The sequence below is a fragment of the Parasteatoda tepidariorum genome, chromosome 12 (assembly GCF_982258835.1).
Source record: "Parasteatoda tepidariorum strain Cologne lab strain chromosome 12, Ptep-v5.0, whole genome shotgun sequence".
In the NCBI taxonomy this organism is placed as follows: Eukaryota; Metazoa; Arthropoda; class Arachnida; order Araneae; family Theridiidae; genus Parasteatoda; species Parasteatoda tepidariorum.
Window position 1 is genome coordinate 36,872,006 of NC_141766.1, and position 27,421 is coordinate 36,899,426.

The 27,421-nt window shown below is 29.2% G+C and overlaps 1 protein-coding gene across 2 annotated transcripts in view; it reads right to left on the bottom strand.

Annotated features, from left to right (window-relative positions):
* Positions 1 to 27,421, bottom strand: part of LOC107455117 (uncharacterized) — a 100,367-nt gene that overhangs the window by 21,697 nt on the left and 51,249 nt on the right. For both annotated transcript variants that reach the window (XM_071188264.2, XM_071188263.2), the window contains 4 exons: positions 24,670 to 24,834; positions 21,016 to 21,167; positions 12,232 to 12,460; positions 2,574 to 2,661 (listed from right to left, as the gene is read on the bottom strand). In XM_071188264.2, coding sequence (XP_071044365.1) covers positions 2,574 to 2,661; positions 12,232 to 12,460; positions 21,016 to 21,167; positions 24,670 to 24,834 — 634 coding nt within the window. The remainder of the gene's footprint in view (positions 1 to 2,573; positions 2,662 to 12,231; positions 12,461 to 21,015; positions 21,168 to 24,669; positions 24,835 to 27,421) is intronic.

Consider the following 27,421-nt stretch of genomic DNA (forward strand, 5'->3'; position numbering starts at 1 on the left):
TTCAATGACTTCCAAACAAATGCATTTTATATTTGTGATTGCATCAGATACATTTTAAATGTTTTTAATAGTTTTAATGTATATAATGTATATACTGAAATGATATTTTACGGCTGCAATCAAGGTAATAAAAACCACCATTTTCATAAATAGTATTTAATTTATATGAAGAGTACTGAATGATACATAAAGATACCCAAATTTTACTTGTGTTTGTATAGGTTATTAAATTAACATCTGTGACACTTATGAAATAACTCAATTTACTATTCTGCCATGAAAAATATGAAATCCTGGCAAGCATACAATAACTAAGTGAATCCAGGGAATCTAATTGAAAGAGAAAGTAGTGGATTGCCTTCTGACACATTTCCTAACAACAGAAGTAACATCTGCAGATTAATAATAGTTTATTTCTTAATGTAAAATGGTGAATTTTGAGAAGCATGACAAAATCTATTTTTAAGAAATGTATACAGGACTTCCAAAATGCATGGAAACAATCAAATATCTCAAGAAATGCAAAGCAATCAAGTATCAAGAAATACATATGAATTATTTTTCAAAGATGTGTTACATCAGTGTTTCCCAACGTCGGGCCCACGCCCCACCGGGGGGCAATTTGATTGTAAAGGGGGGCAATTCAGAAATGGACTCGACATGAGTTTAAACCTTTTGCTCTAGGCCATTTAAATGCAATGCGAGATTTCAGTGACAAAATTGAAAGAAAAAAGCAAATTCTTAAATAATTGCGGTCAATAAATATTATGTGACTTAGGGATTTTTTAAGCGACAAACCTGAAATGAAGTATCTGTTCACAGTCGATGGTAAAGCATTTGTGAGTTATTTAGCCAATATCTTTGAGAAACTGAATATATTAAATAAGAAACTTCAAGGAACAAATAAAACTCTTGTTGATGCAAAAGCGAAGATATTTGGCTTCATTACCCTTGTTGAGTTATGTCTGAAATATATAAACAACAAAAACTTTGAACAGTTGGCCATAAAAATGGGAAGTAAATGATATCGCTTTACTTATTATTGTCTATCATCTGAAAATTCTATCGGCTGATTTAAAAGAAAGATATTCTGATTTAAAACAAATTTATTTTCCAACATCCATGTTAGTGGATTTGTCTGATATATCAAATATATCAAGAAGAACTTGCAGAAATGCAAAATGATGAGTCAGTTAAAACTTTATTTAATATGAAAGGAGTGATGGCATGGCTTCGTGAGGAAACAGAAAGCAAATACCCAAATTCAATCAAATGTGCAAGAAAACTATTGTTACCGATTCCATCTTCATATTTAGCTGAATGTGGATTTAGTGCTGTAAATGATTTTATTGGTAAAAAAAAGAAATCGTCTGGATATAACACAACTGGGAGACTTGAGACTGAAGCTAAACAAATTGGAACTTACGATAAAATCTACGTGCAGCAAGCATCAAGGGCAAGAATCTCACTAAATTAAAATATTAAATTATTATAGAAAAATCTTTATTAAAATTATTTCGAATTTGAATTTTTGTTTTTCATTATATGTTCTGAAAATTTACTTACTTTGTTTGGCTAACAATTTCCTAAGTTTCTTAAGTGAACAATTCGATTTTTTAATATTAAAAATTATGTATATGTTACATAGGGGGGCATAAGAATTTTAGAAAGGCTTAGGTGGGGCATGGTACAAAAAAGGTTGGGAAACACTGTGTTACATAATGCCAAACTTGACTCTTCCATACCCCTCCCAGGATAGTGGCAATTTTAAAAGTTTAATTTATTTTTATTGTGGATTTAGATTTTCCAAAAAAAGTACCCTCATTTGACATACAGGTTGTTGTCCTTTGGTTCATTGGTGACATAGTAATTGCAAAATGGAAATGGCAAAAATATTGCTGAAAATACAAAAATCTTGATAAATACGTGCCAGATCAGATAATTAAAATAGATTTGCTTGATATTTTGAAAAAACTATCTTATGACATTAAAATTGACCTTCTTCCCCAAACTAGGTCCAACTTCCCAAGAATCACCTAAACACCAGGGGCTGAGGTAGTGGGCCAAGCTAGGTGTCATTAGATAGGTTTTTCAAAATATCAAGTAAGTTTTGGAATTTTTCAAAGTGACAACTATTTCTCGAGATATCTCTAAATTAAGTAATTTTTACACTATACTTAAAGGTCACTATAGCATCACTTTATGAAACAATCTACGCAACAACATGTATTTTAAATCAGAATACTTTTTCCTGGATTTTCCAAACCTATAATATTAAATCGGGATTCTATTTGAGATTTTGAAGTAGCCCTACCCTATGTGATTTTGAAAATTTCTGATCGGATATTTATTTTTTGAGACATATGACTATTTCCATACATTTTCGATGCTCTGTACTCAACTTCTTTACTTTTTCCTTAGTTAGTCATAATATATTATTCAAAATTCAATTTTGTAATCAAATGGCTCACATATGTGGCAATACTTATGCTATATACACGTTTGCATAAAAAAGTAATTTGTTGGAGGAAAAAGCTTTTTTCACGGATAATCGAAATAGAAATTTTACTTACTTCTATCATAAAAGTCAATCCCACCAGAAAATTCTTCATTTTTTTCATAAAGATGCTGTGTGAAGATGCGTTTCTTTATATATTCAATCTAAAAGAAATCAAAGAAATACACTGAAAATGTTCAATACTGTTTAAACTAAATATTGTCTCAAACTGTTTCAACACCCTGATAGTCATATAAAATGGCAAATTTGAGAGAATGTTTCTCTTTTATATATCATTTTCTTATCTTATACCAAAAAAAAATTGTTTGTCATGCAGAGAATGCAACTCAAAATGTCACATCTCAAGAGTGAGACCACCAAAAGTAGAAATAAAAAACAATAATTAATTTTATTTCATATGTCAATCATCACATTTCATATAACAATTGAAAAATATCATAAGCAAGATTATTTCCATTCATTAATGATAAATATAACAGAACTTAGTAAAAAAATTTGTTAAACTAAACTTAGTGGCACCGCAACCCAAAGAGGGCCTAAAGCCTATTGTGCCCATCCCAGTTTTCTTGACCTCGGGCTCTGGGGTGCAAGACCAGATGTTTCGGTTGAGTGGTCAACTGAACGTTGAACCCCCACTGTTTAGTTCCCAAGCATACTCATTTTATCAACTCACTGAAAGAATAAAAGGCTGAATCAACCTTGTGGGCTCAAGGATTGAACCCAGGACCTGCATCAGGGGAGAGTGAAGCACTACCACTTAGCCACCAGGCCACGTTTAAAAATACACTTTTTTGTAGATAATAAAACTTGAAATTTTTTGATAATTACAGAACCAGGGATATGGCAAAAATAGAAATTGCTTGATAATTGTGAGAGGGTTATGTTTCATAAGTACAGTGAGCAAAATAAAAGCCAACCACTCTTAATACTTTTTGATCTAATAATAGAATTTTCCGGTTCTAGGACTATCTTAAAAGTTTGAGGGGTGACCTCAAATATGCTAATTTATTAGTACAGACAATACTTTTAGTTACAAAATCAGACACAAAAAAGCACTTCCTCTGAATAAGCATACCTTTATTGATGGACTTGGATTTCTGACCCTCAAATCTGGAATCTGGGGGGAAATGGTCCCATTAGTTTAGTCAAGAGAGAGTTGAAAAGTTTGGACCCATTAATGTTCATTTTACTTTTTATATATTTCGCCATATTATGAGAAATTTTTAAGCGAATTTAAAACATTTTGCACATAATTATAAAATTCATTTAGCCAGAGATATTTACATACAAAATATAACTTTTAGTACATATTTATTAGTTTTTATTTTTTTATTTAATAGTCGAAAAAATTTTGTATATGGTATACAATTTTTCACATTTGAAATAATGTAATTTTAAATAATGAAATACAAACTATGAGCAAAATTAGTCTAATAGTTTGAAGAAATCGAATTTTGAAAAAGTTGCAATTTCAAAATTCAATTTCTTGGAAACTATTAGAGCTGTTTTGCTCAAATTTGTAGTTTGCCATCTGAAAGTACATTCTTTAAAATTATGAAAAATTCTATACCTTGCAATTCAAAATATTTTCGACTGTTATAAAATAAGCTAATAAAAAATAGAAATTACTCCCTAAAGGTTATTTTTGCATGGAATTATCTTTGGCTAAATGAATTTTATAACTATATGCAAAAAAAATTTTTATTCATTCAAAAACTTTTCGAGATATGGCGAAATACGCAAAAAAGTAAAATTAACAATAAGGGGTCAAAACTAGTGGGACCATATTTTCCAGATTGTGACTAACCCCCACTATTTGGGGATTAGAAATCTGAATCAGTCAGAAAAAAGGTATGTTTATTCAGAGAAAGTACGATTTTGTGCCTGATTTTGTAACTTAAAATATCGTCTGCACTTATTAACATATTTAAAGTCATCTCTTTGAATCTTTAAGATAGAGTCCTAGAACCTGAAAATCTAGAATATTAGATCAAAAGTTATTCAGGGTGGTCCCTCTTTTATTTTGTGCACTGTACATTTTTAAAGATTACTATGATGTTAACTATAAGCAAAATTGATTATAAAAAATAGATGGCTACCTTTATAAATTATATTATTATAACCTTGTTATATATGACTTGTCAGAGCGTTTAAAAAATCTCAATACAAAAATCTTTATAAAATAATGAAGGCCACAGATTTAAGTGTTTGATTTTACGTATTATAAAGATTGTTCAGTAACATTATTTTGAGATTCACAAAAAACACATAATTTATTTTCATGTAATTCACAATTTTAATGTCCTCATAACAAACATTTACTATATTAAGCAATATTCTATTTGCTTAAAAGCAGTATACTACATAAAAAAACTGCATGAAACAAAAAATTTCCTCAGTCACCATACTAATTAGTTAAAGATTAAACTAACTAGTTAAAAGATATAGGAAATTGAGACTTTCATAAAATACAGTCAAATTTTTATAACCCAAATTGTTTGCAACTTAGGCTTTAAAGGTGGCTTCATACTGAATGCAACAACGACACTGAACACAATTTCGCTTCCTTGCTGCATGGTGTCTGTTGCAAATGATTGCAAATACCTTCATGCCACATGTGACAATAAACCTGTTTTCTGCCTAGCGTATGCACATAAGAGCATGCACACTTTTCTTCTGTATTCAGTTCCTATTTCAGAGCTCCTTTTATTGCTTTTTGTTTCTGTTTTTATTTATATTACTATTTTTAATATTCACATTAGTATTTTTTTATATTTATATATTTGATTGAATTATATGATCCCTCATAAATGGATGAAATAAACTTTGCGTCATATTTTAACAAAATATTGTATCAATAATTTATACATATTTATTTAATTTTGTCCTATGAATTTGTCCATTCAAGTATAGTACTTAATTATCTTATCTTTTTATAGAAAAAAAAATTCATTTTTTTCTGTATAATTTTTGTTTTTTTTTTTTTTTTTTTTTTTGGATATTACATGCATTTTTATTTTAATGAAAAAATTTAATAAATAGAATATTAAATAATACAAATAAAAAAAAGTAAGAAAAATGCAGGATTGAAATTATTTCACAATTTTTAAAATCAAAAATCTATCAAAAGCCTTATTAAAAAAAGTTTTTTTTTTTTTCAAAACAATGTTGTGTATAACATTTAGAGAATTAGAAATGTACTAAATTTTCAATTTTATATTTTTCATGGAAGTGGAAGTGATAAAATGAATTTTATTTCCATATACAAATACCTCAATATAGTTTTTTTTTTCTTACATTTGCAAGTTGATAGGAATTTATGTGATAAATATTTCACACTACAGAATTTCCAAGTGTTGCACAACCTTCACTATGAATTTTAAAATGGGTACCTCTTATTATTTTGGGACTCTTTAATCCATGACCATTAGATATTACTTTACGAGAGGTATAGGATTGCGTGGCTGTTTTCTCTTTTTTTTTAGATTTAAGCCTCACTTTCTTAAAAATAACTTTTGTTAAAAATTGTAAAAAAAAAAAAAAGAAAAGAAAAAGAGAGTATAACATCACGTTTTAAATATGTAATGTCTCTTTCCTACTAAATGATGACTACTGGCAGCTATAATCAGCAACACTCGGAGGAGTCAAAATCCCAGGAAGATTGGTTACAGAATCTCAACTATCAACAATAGGCACATGAAGCCTTATAATAAAAATTTTATTTGTTTCTATTCTTAAATCTGATTTGTCAAATTAATATTTGATAAATTCCAAAACTATTCCTAATCTTCCTTGCTTTTTTAAACTCTCGAAAGTTTCACAGTGTAGGTAAATCATAATATTAATTTGTTGCTATAAAAAATATTTTAGTAGGAAAAAAGCAATTTGTTCTCCTCATTTTGATAAATAACCAGTTTTATCCGATCAAGATTTTTGCATACTTCAATAAAATAACAAATGTATACTCAAAAATATATATTTTTTACATTAAAAAATTTTTATTTTTAATGTAAAAAAATAAAACCTAAAGATCTGATTTATCCTGCAAATAAAAATTTAAGCAGTTCTGTTTATGAAGTAACTTGAAAAGAAAGAAGGAAAGAAACCTTAAGGACCTGATTTTGTCCATCACTCTAGTATTGACAAAATATTCTATTTGTACAAAATTGAAAAAAAATATTTTTTTTTAAATTTATAATTTTTATATTATCAGGGATGTGATTGACAAAAACACAAAAAAGAGGAAGTTTATAACTGTAGCATTAAGCGTGCAAAAGAAAAAATGATATGAATTCAATAGCCAATTTGATAATGATTACATTATTATCTATTCAAATAAATATAAATAAATGGTAATTATGTTCTTAAATAAAATCTTGATTAAAAAATTTTTTTTTTAATAATTTAGATAACTTTGAGTAATTATGCATAAGCACGATTTTATGTATCACATCATTTCAAAAAACATTTCTTTAATGGTCAAAGGACCTTTATGGACTTTCTCATCAGTTCTTTATTTTTTCGATGGTCTTTTATTAACATGACTGATCTGTAGACTGCGTTTTGCAGACTTTTGATCATCAGTGTTGATAGGACAAGAAAGATCATTTCTCACACAATTTTTAGAGGCCTTAGGTTAAGAATCGCGATGATGGATTTCAAAATCGCGTGAATAAGAATCGCGATGCTTGATTTTAAAATCGCGTGAAAAAGAATCGCGATGCCGGATTTTAAAATCGCGTGAATAAGGCGATATCAGATTTTAAAATCGCGATGTTGGATTTTAAGATTGCGTGAATAAGAATCGCGATTTTCGATTTTAAAATAGGGTGAATAAGAATCACGATGTTGGATTTTAAGAGTGTGTGAATAAGAATCGCGATGTTGGATTTTAAGAGTGCGTGAATAAGAATCGCGATGTTCGATTTTAAAATAGGGTGAATAAGAATCGCCATGTTGGATTTTAAAATCGCTTGAATAAGAATCGCGATGTTCAATTTTAAAATAGCGTGAATAAGAATCACGATATTGAATTTTAAAATCACGTGAATAAGAATCACGATATTGGATTTTAAAAGCACAAAAATACAAATCGCGGTATTGAATTTTTAAATCGCGTAAATAAGAATCACGATGCATAATTTTTAGAGTCCGTGAATACTTATCGCAACGAGTAATGTTTAAACCGCGTATAAATACGAAAATCGATGTTTGATATTACAACCGCGTGATAACGAATTGCAATATTGAAATTTAAAAATATATATGAATACGAATCGCGACATTGGATTTTAAACTAGCGGGAATATGAATCGCGATATTGGGTTTTAAAAATGTTTAAATACAAATCGCGATATTGGGTTTTAAAAACGCTTAAAAAAAATCGCGATATTGAATTTTTAAATTGCGTGAATGGGAATTGCGAGTAATGATTTTTAAATCGTGTAAAAACGAAACTCAACAAGTAACTTTTAAATCAGTTATATACGAAAATCGATGATTTACATAAAAATCATCTAAATAAGAATCGCAATTTTAGCAGATTCTGGCCCAGTTCCTAATATTTAAAACTCTGTAAATCAGTCAATCAAAAGAAATCAAATATCAGCGGCCGAAACGAAACTGCTTAGGACTTTTTTTCTTTTTTCCAATCTAAAGCGGAAGTCGCGGTTGTCAAGGCAACGGCGTACATGCCGAAATTCTACCCATTTTCTTCTGAAGATCATTTTCTCAGGAGGCTACTGCAGGGGGGGGGGAAGTTCGTCGCAAGTCCGACTATATCGTTCGTTCGACTCCCCAAAAGTTTTTGGAACATGGTCGGAAATTTTAAAAAGTCTTTCATCCCTGAAAAGATGAGAGTAGTGGAGTAGGAGACTGCATTGTTTTACCAAGGTCAACCACTTTTACCACAGCCAGCAGATTGACATGTGAAGAAAGGTTTATTGGGGGCTTCAATACTTTCGCTCCGCGGGAGAAAAAAATTTTCAACAAAATATCATTTACTGCATAAAAATTTTTTCCGCGCGGAAATTTATGAAAAAAGAGCGGAAGATATGGAAAAATCTGAAAAAAGCGGAAATCAGCGGATCCGCGGAAGAATCACATCCCTGTATTATTCAGAATTTATACAAACTATAATATCAGAATTTATACAAATTATTGCTAAAACTTTTCATTCAAAATTTTAGTTTTTGTAATAATTTTCCATTTATGGTACTAATTAAATTGAAAATACATTTTTACAATTATAATTACCTACAGCTTCAGCAAAATAAAAAAGTTTATTGCCTTTTTTTAAAAGTTATTTGCTTTGCATTTTTTTTAAAGCATAATAGTGTTTTTCAAAATTCTTTTCCAATAAACCAAAATTTTAATTTTTAAATATAATTGCTTTTAAATAATGGCAAATAAAACTGAAAATTGTTTCTTCATGAAAAAGTATGTAATTAATTAAAAAATACAGCTTTTTAATCTTTTTAGCAACACTTCATACCTGCCAAATTTTTTTTTTAAAAGTAAAAAAAAAAATATATCTGTTTCCTTCGCCTAGAAAGCGGGCCCTAAAATTCTTCTCTTGGTTGCTTAGCAACGGAAAAACAAGAGTTTTGCATTCTTGTCATTCATTCAGTTTCTTTATGGCTGCTTCCAATTGTTTCACCTTCTGCGGCGAGGTAATTTGGCATTTTTTTAAACTTTCGCTATGTATATAAATCTTTACTGCGACCCAATTTTTTTCGAAATTTCGTCAAGGGCCAGGATTCCAAATATGTAAAAAAAAATATATGTTTATTCAGAGAAAGGACCTTTTTGTGTCTAATTTCATAACTTAATTAATATTTAGCACTAATTAATTAGCATATTTGAGGTTACCCCCAGGAAATATTAAAACTGACACTTAGTGAGTGAAAATCCGATTATTAAAATAAAAGTTATTCAGGATGATATCTTTTGTTTTGCCGACGGTACATGTCAAAAAATATCTTTCAAATATAGCCAAATATTTTACATAAAAATAAGTTACTATGTTCTGAAGGACGCAAACGCTAAAATTGTGTGAGATTTCACCATATTCTCCCTTTGATAATAGAAATGTAAATGAATCGGATTGAGTTTCTGATCTGCAACAACAACAAAAATTGAACTCTATCCAATTCTTGAAACCAGAGCAATGATAATCGCTGATTGTTGCAACAAAGGTAGAAAGAAAGAAGTGTGAATGCATGGCAACACGTGATTTGTTGCAGTCGGTATGAAGGCCCCTTACCCTCTAAGCATTGAGCCCCTGAGCGAAATTGCACTGAAATCACCCTGCTCCACAATGCTATCCCGTTGAATAACATGGAAGAAACAGATCTTCTGAAGCAGCAAAAGCTGCAGGTCAAAGCTCAGAAAAAACTGAAACAAACACTCATATTATTAACAATACGTTTTGTCCTATCTCTTGAAGTTCATTAAAAGGATTAGTTTCATTATTATTCTAAAGTAATTTACATGTCCTGAAATAATTAAATTGCCTATAACTCAATCTTTAATTTAAAATAAATTTATCTTTGATCTTTATTCAATTAGATCTTTTAAAAACGTTTGATAATACGAATTTATTTTTTAGCTAAAACTCTAGGAAAAGAAAGAAACTAATAGTTTTACAGAAAATTTTACAAATTTCTTTTCTTTAGTTTTTTGCTTTCATAACACACTTCAGAATTAAAGTTTGAAACAGTTAATAATGACGCACTTGAGTTGAAAAATTAAAAAAGATGTTTCTTTTTTAAATACCTAAGCCATCATCTAATAATGTATTTAAAAAAAAACTAGATGAACAAAGTAGGAAAAAATTTTGTAGGAAGTATATGAAAAGTCATATTTTTTTCAAAAGTTTAAATTTGCAGGTCACCATTTTTTATTATTACAAATTAAAGATAAATATTTTTTAAATGTTAAAAAGTTTGTATTCTAAAGTAATTTGAAAGTGATACTTCTCCTAACAAAAATGTCTACGATTATTTAATAACATTTCGCCTATTCTTTAACAATAAATAAGTAAATATTAGGTGGAAAATACGTTAATGCAAAATATAGGTAAAAGAGAAGCACTTGGCTTTTATTAAGTTTAGCACTCACTGTGCCAATGACAGTACGATTAAAAATACAACAAGATTGCAGAAGAGATTCAGAACTGAAAGAAAAGAAGTCTAAACGCGAGCTTAAAAGTTTAATTCTCTTTTTAACAAAATGGTGTTATAATGAGTGAAGAATGCCTTAATATGAAACAGAAAGTTTATTTTGCAAAATACAAAGTAGTATTATACTTTAAATTTTAAAGACTTATACGGTATTTTTAATTATTATGAGATGGCAAGAAATATTCTTAGGAAAGACAATAACACACTAAAAACTTTTAATCTCATCCTAAGACAATAAATATGATAAGAATTAGGGTCTTTGTATGATAAATATTTAAAAATATATGTATAATATTGAGAACAAAAAAAAATGAGTCAGACATTTCTAATATTTTGTAATAAGATACAGGAGAAGATATAAGACAAGAAAAACATAGCAGTCTCTTTCATTACTTAAAAAGTACTAAAATTATTATAAGTTTTTATTTAAGAGTGAAAATAACATATGCAGGAATAATAATTTTAATTATAAACGTGTTTAAAATAATAATTTCAATGAATATATTTGTTTGTCAGTCCTTAACTGTTTTAAAAAATAACAAGGTGAAAGTTTTTAACAAGTCTTAACAAGAAAGTTTTTAACAAAAAAAAAAAGAATCAATCTCTTGCAAAGGCATAACTTTCTTAGCAAGGAAATGAGAAAATATTTGCTTCTAAAATATATACCAATTAATAAAATTAACATTAACAATATATATTTTTCAAACATCCCAAAAGAAGAAGTTAGAACTTATTAATGCATTTTTAGATACTAAATTAACTTCATAAATTATAAAAGTGCCATTCTCTAAAAATCAGGAAATGATAAATGAGGGAATGAGAAAATGGACATTATTTGCTTCTGAAGTATATTTCCATAAATAAAATTAAAATAACAATAAGTATTCCTTAAAAATACACTTATTAATACATTTTTAGGAAATAAATTAACTTTATAAATTTAAAGGTGGGAATGAAAGTGTCATTTTAACACTTATTCAGTTTCATTTTGCATGCTGAAGAACTTCTCCTAACTTACTGAAATTTGTCATTATTATTTATCCATCATTATTTATCAGAACATGTTCTTAGAATATGTGCAATGTTTTTAACCAAATAATAATGCCATTGATCTGAAACACTCTGAATCGTTATGAGCAAGGAATGATTATGAATGGTCAGTTTCAAACGTTTTTGTTAAATAAAATATTCTTTTCAAGACATAAAAATTAACTTAATACATAGTGTTAATTTTAAAAAATAAGTTCCTGTTAAAAAATAAGTATTTCAGTGAGAAATTCTGTTTTTTGTATTTGTAGGTGGCAAAAGTTGCAAATGAGGGAATGAGATTTTATAGGTTCAAAAATTAATTTTAAAAAAAATAGTTATTTTGAATAATTCTTTAAACTTTTAAGTTAATGTAATAAAAACATTTTCTAGCTATACATTGAACAAATAACTTATTCGTTTTCCTTTAAGAAAAAAAATTAAATATCCTTCATTTACATCATTTCAGCCTAATTTCATAAAATTACCCATGAATAATTTTACCTCGTATGAAAGATGAGCAATATCACAGGCATTATCTTTTAATTTTACAGCTGAATCAAATACTTGCTGCTTTATAGCTAGATTTCCTTCTTTCACTTTAGCCAACATAATTCTGGAACCTTTTCTATCGTTATATAAATCTCGACAAATTCCGCATGGCCCTTCAAATGGTTCTCCTACAGGATTTTCGAATGGTTGAAGTCTCCATTTTTCTTTTTCTTCTTCTACTCTATAAAACGAATATATTCAATGAAAAACATATAAGTATAGGAAGTAAGAAAAAATCATTAGTATAGTCTAAGAAACTCAATTTCAGAATTTAATCTTTATTTCTTAAACAATTAAAAAACATGTTTTAAAAAAATATGTTGAAACTGAATAAAGAATTAGTCTTTAGAATCAAAGTGGGTAAACTTTTAAAAAATATTCTTTATTAAAATTAATTCTATGAATGAGCAAGATTTTGAATTGGAAACTGTAATATTGTGGAGTTGGAATTAACTATACTGTACCGAATACGAGCAGTAGTATATTATCTAGAGAAGCTGCACAAAAAATTAAGCTGCTGCAAAAAAGAGGAAAGTTTACAAAGACACATCATATCAAAACTATGGGCAAGAGCCACTATTTTGATACAAATAATGTAAATATATCTAACCTTCAAAACAATAAATAGCCAATGGCTCTAGTAACTGTTTCTGCTTTTATAACATTTTGAATGTCTGCAAACATATGTAGTGCAACTTGGTTTTGATGTTAAGGGCTACGCCCAAACTTTTAGGAGATCATTTGACTAAACTATTTGTGGAATGAATCGTAAATATTATGACTACTATATTTCTGGCAAACAGTTTATGTTTAGTTAGAAAAAGTTAGTCTTGTTATTACAACTAACCAACTAGTATACAGCCATGCAATTGAAAAATCAATGTTAGTGCTTCACGATAGATTTCGGGAAAAATGGCTTGACAAATATTTTCTTTCCCTAGCTAATGGAATTTTTAAAAAATTCAGAAACGAAAATTTTCCCATAAATTAGAATTTCAGAAAGCTGGAAAAAAAAAATTTGAAATTTTTTCCAAAAGTGTAGCTTATTCTACAAAAATGCCAAAAATATAAAAAATCTCAATTTTTTTCTTTTTGTCAAAAAATATTTAGGATAAAATGTTTTTTTTATCATTTTACTCACTATATGTTCAATATCTTACCCATTACAGAAATATGCCCCCAAGTAAAAAACAAAAATACATTAATATAGCATGATTTAAGGAGTCCACTCTTAGCTAGGATCAAAACTTATAACTGTTTTTATACTACTTTCAGAACCTGGTGTGCAATTATTCCTTTTTTAAAAACCAAATAACTGCACAATTTTCACTGAGTCCTAAGAAACTAGGCCTCATCGAAAAGCTGGGTCCTTTCAGGAAATGTGTCCCAAAATTAGATATTTTTAACTTATCGGCTAGGAAATAATAAGTTCATGAAATGAGAATTTAAAGTAAAATAGAATCTGCGAAAAAATATTTTAAAACAATCATAAAATTTAAGAACACTTATTTAGTATCATAACAGTTTATATAACTTATTTATTTTAACATTTCACCAAAATACTAAGAAAATTAAGACTATAAAAAAAGTTTTGTAAGAAAAGACACTTCCTGTTCCTTTTTTAAAAGATGACAAATGTATTATATGATTTTTTTTCCTATTTCCCTGTGAAACACATTTCTTTTATATTTATTAGAAATACAATAATTTATTTTATTTTAAAGTACATTTATCATTTGTGTGCACTTATCATTTAATTCCTTCTACTCAACAATTTTTCTCGAAATTATATATTATTTGATAATAATGAGTCTAATGAGAATTTTTAAATATGATCAAATAAAAACCTAAAATAAAATAAATTCTTAATAATTTCTCTTTTGTAAAAACAATTAAATAATAAATTATAAAATAAAAAGATTATAAAATAAACAATTAACAACAAAGAAATATTATTCTACAAGTTTTGTTAGTTCTGTTGTTTTATAATTTTTTTTCCTTTTTATATTTCTTCATCGTGCATTAGTCAACATAAGTTGCCATCCCTTCCTTTTCCGAAAACATTTCATTTTTAGTCAATTGCTTCTTCAAAATTTTATAATTTCTTTTAAAACACTGCTAATTTTTTAATTTCTAATTCCTAAATGTAAATTAATTATTGAGACAAAATCTACAATTTAAAATTAACAATTGCTATAAACTTTTCCTTGCTATCATATTGCATAAAGCATTGTTTTAGAAACACTGACTAAGAGAAGGAAAGATAAGAACACAGTAACTTATGGCAATTTAAAAAAAGACATTCCAGTTCAGCAGTTTTAGCAATTAATTGTACAGATAGATGCACAGAAAACTCTTAATGCCATTCAGTCAGGAGAAATTTTTTTATGTATTCAATCTCAGAGGAATATATTAGAAATGTTCAACACTATTTAAACTAAATATTGTCTCAAACTAATTCAATCCTTAAGCAGCTACATAAATTGGCAAATTTGAGAGAATATTATATCCTAACAAAGAAAAACTTGAAGGCTACTTCCTAAGGGAGGAACCACCAGAAGAAAAATGAACAGTTGTCAATTTTATTTAATATATCATATTTTATATATTAGTAGAAAAATATCATAGGCAAAATATCATAGTCAAAAAATAGAATCTGTTTAATAATAATGAGATAGTAGTGGTTAATTAAGTATATTGTTAAGGAGGACTACGATGTTAACTATAAGCAAATTTTTTTTTAAAAAATAGATGGCTACCATCATAAAACAATTAGTGTTATAACCTTAATCGTTTAATTTTTCTGGAAAGTATGGAATATTGCATGAGTTTTCTTCACAGATTTCTTAAATATGATCACATTAAAATCAAACATAAAATACATTCTTGTTAATTTCTCTTTTATAAATCAAAATACAGTGGAGCATCGTTTATATGACGCTGAAGGGACCACCGAAAAACGTCGTATAAACGATAACGATTTCAACTTCCAAAACTAGAAACTAACTCTGTTTTCAGTTAGTTTTAATGTTTAATGTGTTGATTTACATAAATTTCTAAATTGGACAAAGCGAAACAAACAGATACCCATAGAAAAAAAAGAATAAAAATTACAGTAAGCAATTTGAATTTACGTTACCTTTATTTATTTGATACACCAAATTTGTTTTTTTTACTTTAATCATTTCACGTTAAGTTTACAGAAAAAATTATCTATGGTTGTTTGATGTGATGATTGACGCTGAGCTTAAATTAATGACCTGTGCAATGAATCAAGGTCCTGCAAAGTGTTTTCGCTGGTATTGTGGTAAAGAATATAAGTTCTTAGTGTTTCAATGGAATTCATTGCATCTTGAAAAGTAGGCGGAACAACTTGTTAACATTCCTCGTCATCCTCACTGTCACTATGTGGCTCGGACTGTGTGCTCTGTATAAGCTCATCAACAGTGAAAATCGCTGACGTTACTACATCTTCATCGCAATCCATGTATTCATCAAAAGTTGTCTCTGTTGCGAGCAAGTTCTAATCATCATCATAGATTATTGTATCATCATCGCTTACATCCTCTCCCCCATTATCATTGGTTGTTCGATGGACAAATCCAGCTTTTTTAAAACAGTTATTTATTGTTGTGGTTGTTACCTGAGACCATGGCAACAAAATCATATTCATTGCCTGCAGAACAGTTATTTTCTAGGGATTAGGCTCTGCAATGCTTTGAAAAGCGAATTGAACTAACTGCTTTCTATACTGCAATTTTAGATTCTTAATCACGCCCAAATCTAATGGCTTAAGCACACTTGTGCAGTTTGCAGGAAAAAAAGTGAACTTTTAAATTTTCCAAAAAATTTGTATCGGGTGGGTGAGCTGGACATTGGTCGATGAATAACAAAATTTTTCGTTTTTTCCTCCTCATAGCATTGTCTAGCTTTTTCAGCCATTTAGTAAAGATTACGGTCGTCATCCAAGCATTCTTATTTGCATCATAATCCAGCGGAAGCGTTCTGATATTCTTTAGACATCTGGGATTTTTTGATTTTCCTATCACCAAAGGAGTACTCTTTTCACTTCCATCAGAGTTTGCACAAAGCAGCACAGTAAGACGATTTTTGCTCTTTTTTCCTCCCTTACAGTTTTCGCCTTTATAAGCTAATGTCTGATTCGGCATTAGATGATAAAAAAGACCTGTCTCGTCGGCATTAAAAATATCTTTAGGTAGGTACTCACTTTTTATGCCTGGCAAATTTTCGCGCCATTCTGCGACAGAATCAGCAGGAACCTTTCTTGATTCACCATTTACAACTTGACACGTGATCCAGTTCCGAGCTTTGAATTTCTGCAACCATAGCTTTGAATTTCTGCAACCATCCTGCTGTAAAGCCGCTATCTGTGAGATTCAATTTTATGGCGATTTCTTTAGCTTTTTCCATCAACATTGGACCACTAACTGGAATATTTGACGCACGACACTGATTGAAAAATTGGAGCAAAATCTTCTCCTTTTCAGGAAATTTACCCTCCTGCACTCGCATTTTCTTTGATGAAGAAGATCTGCAGACTTTAGCATGTTCCTCAATTTTCAGACGATCATGAATAATAGTTTTTAAGATAGAAACTGGAATGCCCATCATTTTAGCCAAGTCAGCTTTTGATCTTCCCGGTAAACCTTTATCGAATTCCTTCAAAATTTCAATATTTTCTTTCACCGAGATAGACTTACGCTTTCGAGACATGTCTGAAAAAAGATGTGGACGAAACAGCACGAACAGCGAAGAATGGAGAAAAAAAAAGAACAATCTGTAGCACTAGTGCACTGATAAGGAAAGAATGTCCTTTACTAGCTGTAACAATAAAGCAGGTTGGGGAATCTGATCACCTTCTTAGAAAAGGAATGTCCACTCCCAGTGCAATCCGTTATACCTTTGTTCTTCCACCCCACCCCACCACTCCGCATTGTTATCACATGCTGCATTTACACATGCCCTTTTCTGTGTCATTCATGTTCGCAAATTCCGCCCGTTCTTAAAATACACACACAAAAAAATTAAATAAATGTGGGGGAAAATCTAGAAACCGACGTATAACCGATTCTGCCCGTCATATAAACGATATATTTTTACATTCAAATGAATAGGAATGATTTGGGACCAAACTAAGACGTCGTATAAATGTAAACGTCATATAAACGATGCTCCACTGTAATTATAATGGCAAAAAAAATTTGCAAGCAATAATTATATAATAAAAAATTTTATTCAGTAAGTCTGTTGGTTCTGTTATTTTATAAATCGTTTTTCCTTGTCATTTCTCTTTAACTTGCATTAAATAAAATTAACTTCTTTCTCTTCTTTTTCCCAAAACATTTTATTTTTAGACAACTGCTTTTCACAATAAATGTTTATAACTGTATTTAAAACACTTAAATTTTTTTCTTGCTTAAGATTTCAAGTAAAAAATTTAAATTAATTATTGAGAAAAATCTGCAATACAAAAATTTACAATTGCTATAAACTTCTTTAAACTTTTATTTGCCATTTGCTTGAAAATAAGCAATGAAGCTAAGTGTTGTTTTAGAAACATTAACTATGATAAGAACACAGCAACTTATGGCATTTAAAAAATATATATATAACAATTTTTGGATGCAGTTTTAATGATTAAATGTATAGGCAGATGTGTAGAAAATTTTCAGAACCTAATATTTCCCTAAAGCACATTTTTTTTTATTTGAAATTTTCCCAAAAATTATAGTGCTTTTTTTTATTACAATATTTTTCGGGAGTAAAGTTTGCATACTGTTAAAATATTAATTAATATTTTAACATAATTATTTTTCTTTAACGAAGAAAAAGAATCATTTGATTTCACACAATTATTGAATAAACTAGTAGTGTTAAAAATAATAGAAATTGAAACTAATTTAAATAGTAACAATTTATGAAATTAAATTTAAGGTCCCACTCATAAGCTGCATAAGTAGAAACTAGTAAATAAACAAATTGAGATATTAAGTTATTTGTATTATATTTAACATAACAGAAAATATTCTTTTTCTTTTCAGACAGCAAGTTGATAAAGTATGAGGAATTAAAAAATATGTTAAAATAAACTTTAAAAATGTATATTTTAATATTTAAATGGTGACTTACTTCCCTATATTTCATAAGCTTTATTTGAACAAATACTACATTTTTAATTTAGCAAATATATATATCACAATAGTCTGGAATTCAAGTAGTCCCATTTGTTTTGGTTGAGAAAGAAAACCCAGAAATAGTTAGGCTGCAATGTTTTTTTTTTTTTTAAATAAATGCTTTTAATCATCTCTATAAATGGCATTGCTTCTTCTTATGTATACTATCAAAGTCCTTAGATGCTTTACATTCTTTTAAATGGTAATGCTGAGGGAAACCTAGTAAAATTATATTTTTCACCAGGGAAGAGACTTTTTAAGAAAGTTTGCAGGTTTATGAATTAAAGGTTCACGGCATGAAATAAATACCTAATTGAACAATCTGTTGAACTAAACATTCTGATTGTGCAGAAATGTGACTGGTGGAACAGGATATTAATTGGAAAAAAAATTTTAATTAAATGGTTAGATAGTTTTGCTTTCAAATGAAAAGAAAAAATTTTAGTTTTTTTAATACTATATTTCTCTTTCATACAGAGAAGATTATTTCTGTTCATTTCAATGAAAAAATATTAAATAATAGACTATCATTTTTATACACAATAATAACATTCATCAAATTTAAAGGAAGAAAGAAAAAATGCTTGTTTTTTCTCACTGAAACACACACATTCATATATATATTATGTGTGACATTATCTTTACAGTCTGAAAAAAAAAGTAAAAATTGTGATATCTGTGGCAATATGACAATGACTACCGAGAAAAAGACTAACATCAAAACTATGTGGATTTCAGACTCACGACCTGTATAACAATAACATTTTTATAAAAACAAATCACTTGGAATGAATGGCAATATTGTAAAATCCTCTAAAAAATGATGGAATCTTCACATCACTGATCAAATGTGGAATTTAAATTTCAAGTGCCGTAATAAACATTAAAAACATTAACAAAAGCAAAAACATTAAGATTTAAAAATTTAAAAAAAAAAACAGAGAGAAAGTCAAAATAATATCTGCAAAAAAAACAACAGAAACTCAGCATGGTTTATGATGTTGTCAGTGCCGATTGAGAGCTCCAAGGACTGATTACTAAAATCAGTGGTATTTCCAAATTGTAATATTAGCTTGAAAATATCAAGAATTTTTTTTTTACTTGATTTGATTTGATTTCAGTCAGTTTTTAATTTTTTTTTTCCAAAGAAAATTTTTCTAAGTGTCACATTTGTATAACAAAAAAATTTTAACATTTTTTCTTTATTATAATTTAGATCAAAAATTTCACAGGGGCTACCTGAATTTCCCTCGAAACTCTTTCGCATGATCAGATATATTCTGCCCATTAAGTTTTTGTAACTTACTTTACAATTTCTAGGTATTTGGCCGCACTATAGCATGTCATTGATAACCCTAACATGTCTTTATCCAGTTAAGACCAAGTTTATTTAATTCTGACAAATGATTTAGTCTCTAAACTGAGGTTTTCAGCATCAAAATCACAAACTGGATGAAGAATAAAGAATTTGTTTAGCATAACAGATTATTGGTGCTCAAAGACAATTTTCGTTTGTCCCTTTTTTAATGGTTCTCATTTGTAAAACAGATATTTTTATGCGTTTAATTGTTGATATTTTACTTACGTTCATTTTTCATAGTCATTTTCAATTTTACTTCTCTGATGAAGAAAAATTTTTGCATTAAATTATGATTTCAAAATAAAAGTTTTCAAATTGCAAAATAACTTGCTCTAAAATTACTTAAAGACTAATAAAGGAGTTCAACAACAAGAAAAAATTTTTAATATATATTTCTTTTCCTTCAGCACGACAGCCCCTTACAGGCCTTGGCTGCCTCAACCACGCGTAGCCTCCAACTCCTCCTATCCATGGCGACTTTTTTCCAGTTGTTAATCTTTATTACTTTGAGATCTTTAGTAGTGTCATCCAGCCATCTAGTTGGAGGTCTTTCTCTGCCCCGAGATCCAGAAGGATTTTCAAAGGTGGCAATTCGTACTGTATTGTTTTCTGGACCTCTCCAGACATGGCCAAGCCATCTTAATCTATTGCTTCAATGACCTGCACTATTTGTGGCTGTCCATGGAGTCTATATAATTCAAAGTTGTATCTGATTCGCCAACAGCCTCTTTCCTGTACTGGGCCAAAAATATTTCTAAGGATTTTCCTTTCAAAAACACCAAGAGTACGCTGAGGAATATATATTTAGTTTTCCTCAAAAATATGAGCTTAAAGTTGGCCATTTCAATATGGACTAGACATAAAAATTTAACCTTCTTTATTATTGAAAATGCGACAATTTCTACAAATTTCCACCTCTTAGCATGTGTTTTTGAAGGTGAGAGAAGAGAGGAAAAAAAACTTCCTAAAAAATACACTAAAGAAAAATTTCTTTTAAATAAAGGCAAGAAACAACCACACACCTTATTTAAAAAAAAAATTTGAAACTGTATTAATTAATTAAAAGTTATTAAAGGTATCATTGACAAATGAAATAGGTTAACTACTAGAATAAAGTAAAAGATTTTCGCAGATATGAAAAGAGTAAGATACACAATAATGAAATTATAAAAAAATAAATACTTTTTCTCAGAAATAGCTAATTCCTTTTCTAACTCTGCAATTTCAAGTTTAGATTTAGCTTCTATTTCTTTATATTTTTCCATCTTTTCTTTCATTTCTTTTATATCTTCTTTCCCCTCGGCATCCTCTTTTGCACACAGATCCATTTTTGCCTAATAAATATTAAAAGCATTTTAATACATCAAAAAGTATTGCTAAGTATACAATCTGCTAAATTTCTTTAATTAGTGAATGAAAAATTATTACTATAGCAATAACTGGATAATTTTATTGGAGAAAGAAGAAAAAAATGAGTGTCCACGAGTTCAAAGGACAGATTCAAGAAAGAGGAATGGTGACACAGGGAAAAAAAGAACATTGAAACAGGGAAAAATACGAAAGACACCCAAGGGATGGTTTAAGTTTTTAATATATTTTGTTAAAATGGAGGGGTTTTTTTTTTTCCCTAGCCTGACACTTCTTTATTTTAAAAATTATTTTGGACATTAAAAATAAATTAAATATCAATTATGAGTGTTGTTTTTTAATTTCTCATATTTTAAATGTGTTTGAAATACCGCTAGCTAATTTAAATTATTATGCATTCAGGTATATATATTGTATCTATAACTATCATCACTATTATGTGTGCATGTATAATAACTTTAATAACTTATAATAATTATAGATATAAAAGTATATTATATCTATAACTATTATCATGTATGTATTAGCTACTGTATTAGCCTACTACATAACTGTAAATTCAACTATGTCTTTGCATTTTAGCCCGAGCCTAACAAAGGCAGGGGCATACGGGGTGGTTGCCCCGGGCCCCCACATCAGAGGGGGCCTCCAAATCAAATAGAAAGTTTATTTTACGTTTCCTTCTTCATTGAAATTTTTTTAAACAAAATATCAGTGTAGTGTAAAATCCGCCAGTTTTATGTTAGCTTCTTCATTGATCTATCGTATGAACACAAAAAAGCAATATTTTGTAATTTCATGGCTTTCTAGGGCGGTATTCAGCTAAATTTTAGCAATTACGATGGACAAATTTGACCAATCAAAAGCCTGTATTTTAACATATCACAAAATGCGATATGTTTATAAAAATACAGGCTTCTGATAGGCTTAATTGACCTATCGAAATTGCGAAAATTTAGCTGAATTTCGCATTAATCTCAGCAAGGATATAAATTTTTCGCAGCTAGATGACAAAGTTAACAATCAGAAATCTGCATTATGGAAACTGCCTTCACATGATGGACATAGAATTGTCAGAAAAACAATAAAATGGATAGAACAATATGGGGGCACTTAATAGCTATTATAGGTTCTAGTCAATTTTTTTGTTATATATGTAGAATGAGGTGAAAAATTAAAATACCTCTATGAGTTCAGTTCCTAATTACTGAAGTAGTGAAGCAGAGGGGCCCCAAAAGAAGTTTTCGTCCTGGGGCCCCAATTAGGCTAAGTCGGGCCCTGATTTTAGCTTTCTTGGCATTTGTCACTACCTTGTAAAGCCTGTCATCACGGTTATGGCCTATTCCTGTCCTTCCATGATAAGCTTTTTTCTAATTATTTAATTTTGTTCGAAGCGAGATTTGCTATTACTCTACTAGGACGGTTTAAATAGAATGATGAAGTTGACTGAAAATGACGAAAATTCCATATTGTGATTTCTAAATCTAAAAAGCTTTAAGAACAGTCATTACAAACCAATGCAAAGGATGGAGATAAAAACTCATATGAAATACAGAAAGCACAAAAATTACAGCAAAATTTTTTGAGGAATTTCGATTATTTTCAGCCATTGATACTTGACACAAACAAAGGATATTTGACACAAAAGGAAAAACAGCATAAACTGGTCTGAAGAGAACTTCAAACCAAACTCACAAGTACAATTAGCCAGACTTATTGATGAATTATTTTTTAACTCAAGTTTGATCCAGATAAGGAGACGATTTGGATATTTTGTAAGCTAGTTAAAGAGAAAAAGAAGCAAATAAAAGATACTGGACATGAAAAGCTCAAGTTTTCAATTAACTAGAAGGTTGCCAGTAGATTATGATAAGCAAGTTTAAACTCATTAGACTAGATGAGAATTTACTGCTTCAAATGTGGAGAAAGAACTCAGTGAATCTGGAAGGATACAAAACAAATTGAAAGATAAGGGACAAGATTTTGTAGCCAATACTCATAATACTACCTCTTGTCCTGTTATTGTATTTGCTTTCACAAGTCCACAACTGTAAAAGCAAATCTTTCACAAGATGCATGAAGACAAACACGCTCCGTTTTGAGCTATAACAAAACCCTAATACTGCCCCTTAATTATTCAAATGTTAAATCCCATGAGCCAAATAAGATAATTTGTATGGTAAATTTTGTGTAATACATGATACATGTAAAATAATAAAATCTACTACAGCCAAAAACTAAATCTACTAGTCCCATTAATATTCCAAATTTTTTAAAATTTTTTTCTGAAATTTTATTTTTCTGAAAATTACTTCTTTTGAGCTGTATTGAGGTATTTTTCTTATCTCCGATGGTCATTTTAGTTGAGTGAAGATTGTCAGGGTCAGTGTGGTCGGAATGTGCATCAGCGGTAGAGAATTAGTATATATCTTTTTGAAATAATTGTAGTGAGTAGGATATTTGCATATAGTTATTGTATTTAGTACTTTAATAATTACTGTTAAGTAATTAGCTGTTGGCATAAAATTTGTGTAAATAGGTTCATTGGATAAATATGAAAAGGTGGTCGATACCCGTTCACTACTTACATTCCTGTTCACTTGTTGACTTGTTCAAATCATCTGCTCTACATACTACATCCACACAGTTGCTTTGCAGCTTGTGCTGGGCATGGCTATTGTCACATAACTTCTATTGTTTTTAGGGGAATGCTACTGCATGTGATGATCTGTCAATAAGCTGTATGTGTCTGGCTATGTATCTGATGTGGAGCGACAGAGTGTGATACGTATTGTCGAATTCAAAATGTTGTCCATGAAACAGATACAGGAACAGATACAGGATGCTAATCACGTTTATTATCACCTGCTTAACCAAACTTGTTACTATTGTTCCATCCTAGCCATCTGTTGATGTATTGTAACTGAACATAGTATGTGTTTATAAATAATTTTTTTACTTCTACTGTCTAGATGAATACCTATGTTAAATAAAAGTTATTTGTCTTTCTCAGGTCTCCTGAGTCTTCCTGTTACTAACATACAATACAGAGAGCCAGGTGTGCAACACATTCCAGTTAAGTATATTTTATATTTGTAATTTCTTTACATATGTAAATTTTTAAAAAAATTATTTTACTTTTATAAAAACTAAAAATTACCAATGTTATGTAGACAAAAACACATATACACAAGATATACTTCTTTACATGACTTCAAGATTTGATAGCTTTAAAAACTTTTTAACTTATGCAATTTAAAAAATGTAGGGAAATTATAAGAAAAATCTAGGGTTTTTTTTAAACTATATTTACACACTGGAGAGAACAAACATTGCAAAACATTATGTTACGCTACTAAAACAAAGCAACAATTTCTAAAACTTAAAAAAAAATTATATATACATAACTTAAATTAAGGTTAAGAATTATTTCTATAACTAATGCCATATACTTTTACAAAAACTTACAGAAAGTTTTCTCTTCAGAAGCTTCTTTTTATGGATCAGCATCTTTATTTCCTTATCTTCGTTTTGAACATAATCCTGAAATTCTGCTTCAGCTTTATCAAGCTTCTCTTGAGATACATATTTTTCCATCATTAAATTATGATTTTCTTCTTCTCGTAGAAGACGCTTTAGAAAAAGAAGCATTTATTAAAAAAAATATTTAACTTAATATTTTTATTCTTTTTCATTGCTGATTAACTACATTTACATAATGGAAAAAAATTTACCTTTACATAGCAATTTTGTAATTCAGTAGACATTATACATAATGTTTTATAACTCAGAAGACAATGGAGATTATGGTTGATTATTATTATAAATGGGACTAACTAGTGAATATTGGAATTAATTAACCTTAATGAAAATCTTAGAAAGAGAAAACCCTTCTATGGTTAGACATTTTTGTGTCAATGCAAGAATCATAACATTAATTCACATTCTATGATATGGGATTTTAGGGAGAAAAATGAGTATCTTAACAGAGTTCTTGGACAAATATATTACATTAAAATGATCATCATAAGTTTTAACCATTAATTCCTTGACTTAAATTTAAGGTGATAAGTTCAACAAATTTCCATAAGCAGGAATGATAAAATGCACAAATTAGATGCATAAACTTAAACGATAAAAAAAAGGTAAGATGATAAAACAATAAATTTAAAAATATAGAAAAAATGGAAATTTAATCAATGAAATAAACCAAATATTAACGTATCATTTCAGATTGTTTAAAACATTTTACGGAAGTTCAACTTAAAAATATGAGTTTGGTGTTAGAGTAAAATTTATAAAATTATTTTAAATATAGGTAAGGGCTTATAAACCTACCTTAAATACATGGAGTGTTAAAATACATAAACCAAAACATGCAACTGGGAGCATGAAAGTTTAAAATCAAACTTCACTGCTGCTAAAAACAGTGTTGATGGCTAACACCCGTATTCACCACGCTGAGTTAAATTCAAGAGTAACTCGGGGATCGGAATATCCACGGTTCAGAGTTACTCTCGGATTAACCCTCGCTTTTTATTCTCCAACCGTTTTCAACAGAGGATTTCACAACTCGAGTTTAACTCTTGGAGGAAATATAACGAGGCCTTTGATTGGGCAAGGTAAAACCATGTGACTTTGTATATAATATAAACATGTGCTGTTATATAATATAAACATGTTATTTGCTGGTTTCCAAATGCATAAAATCTTACAGCAGTTAAAACTTTTTCCGTTGGAGTTAAGGCATTGTTCCGATCTGTATCAGATTCCAACTTACTGCCAATTTTGGAGATCAGTTCTTCAATCGTCGGTTTTAAGAAACGATATCCTTCAAAAAAGTCTATTTCATCTAACTCTTCTAGGTCATTATTTCTGATAGTTGGGACATATCTTTCCCTTCTTTCAACAGTTTCAAGATCTTCAAGCTCAAACGCAGCGATAGAATCCTCCATCTTGTTTGTTTACAAGCTCCTCGTGAATAGGTTACCCTCCGATAACTTGGCAAAAACAGAGGGTTACCCGGAGAGTCAGAACTGCCGATGAAATCTGCGAGTTTAGCGAAATTTCGGCTGGAGAATAACGTTTCACACTAAACTCGTGATTTTACTCTTACCCATAGATTACCCGGAGGTAATCCGTGTTGGTGAATACGGGCGTAAGTTACCCCAACCCTGTGACTTAAGTAGCTTTGAAAAACAGCAATGTTTTTTTTTGTATCCATCAATTGTTTCCTTACGTAAAAAAAACTAAGGGAAGATTCATGCTTGGTTTCATTCAAAGTTTATGTCAAAATAAAGTACAGTCCGCAAAAAAAAAAAGATATCACCCTGAATAACTTTCGTTCTAATGATCCGATTTTCACGAACTAAGTGTCAATCTTAATGGTTCCTGGGGGTGACCTCAAATATGCTAATTAATTAGTGCTAACTATTAATTAAGTTACGAAATCAGACACAAAAACGTACTTTCTCTGAATAAACATGTATTTTTTTTTTTACATATTTGGAATCTAGACACTTGAATTAGGGGGGGTAGACAAAATTTTAAAATAATTGGGTCGTAAATTGGGTTGCAATAATGGTTTATATATTTGGCGATAGTCCAGAAAACCGCCAAAAAAAGTCGCCTGCGCAAATAAATATTTTAAGATAACCCATTGACTGATTCAAAAGAGAAACGCTTAATTTTACTAGGTTGCTAGGCAACCAATTTCTGACTGTAAAAAAATTGAAATAATGTTTTGTGATTGCTCTGAGAGGTTTAATTAATAGTTAATAGAAAACATCTCGAAGTTTCTAGGCAATAGACAATTTTTAAGTTCATTTATGTCCAAAAAGCAAAAAAAATAAAAAATAATAATAATTATTTTAATCTTTTTTTAAAAGAAAATTTGAATTGATTTATAAGTAACCTGTTACAGTTGGGTATAGAATAAAAATGAAAAAGTTGCAAAAATGATAACAATTTAGAAAAGAAAAAAAACTAAAAATTAATGGCCAGGTGAAACATAGTTAGTGGTACATTTACGAAGTTTGGCTAACCCAGAAAAATAGTAAATTTTCTTCTTCAAAAATACGTCCCAGAAGATAACAAGTATATTCTAAAAAACATACCTTCTTCTCCATAAAAAGATGTCCAGTTTAGGATGAAACAAACAGAAAAATCCTTGGCTAGTGAAAAGGAATTAGTCCAGTTCTTTTTTTTAAAAAAATCATTG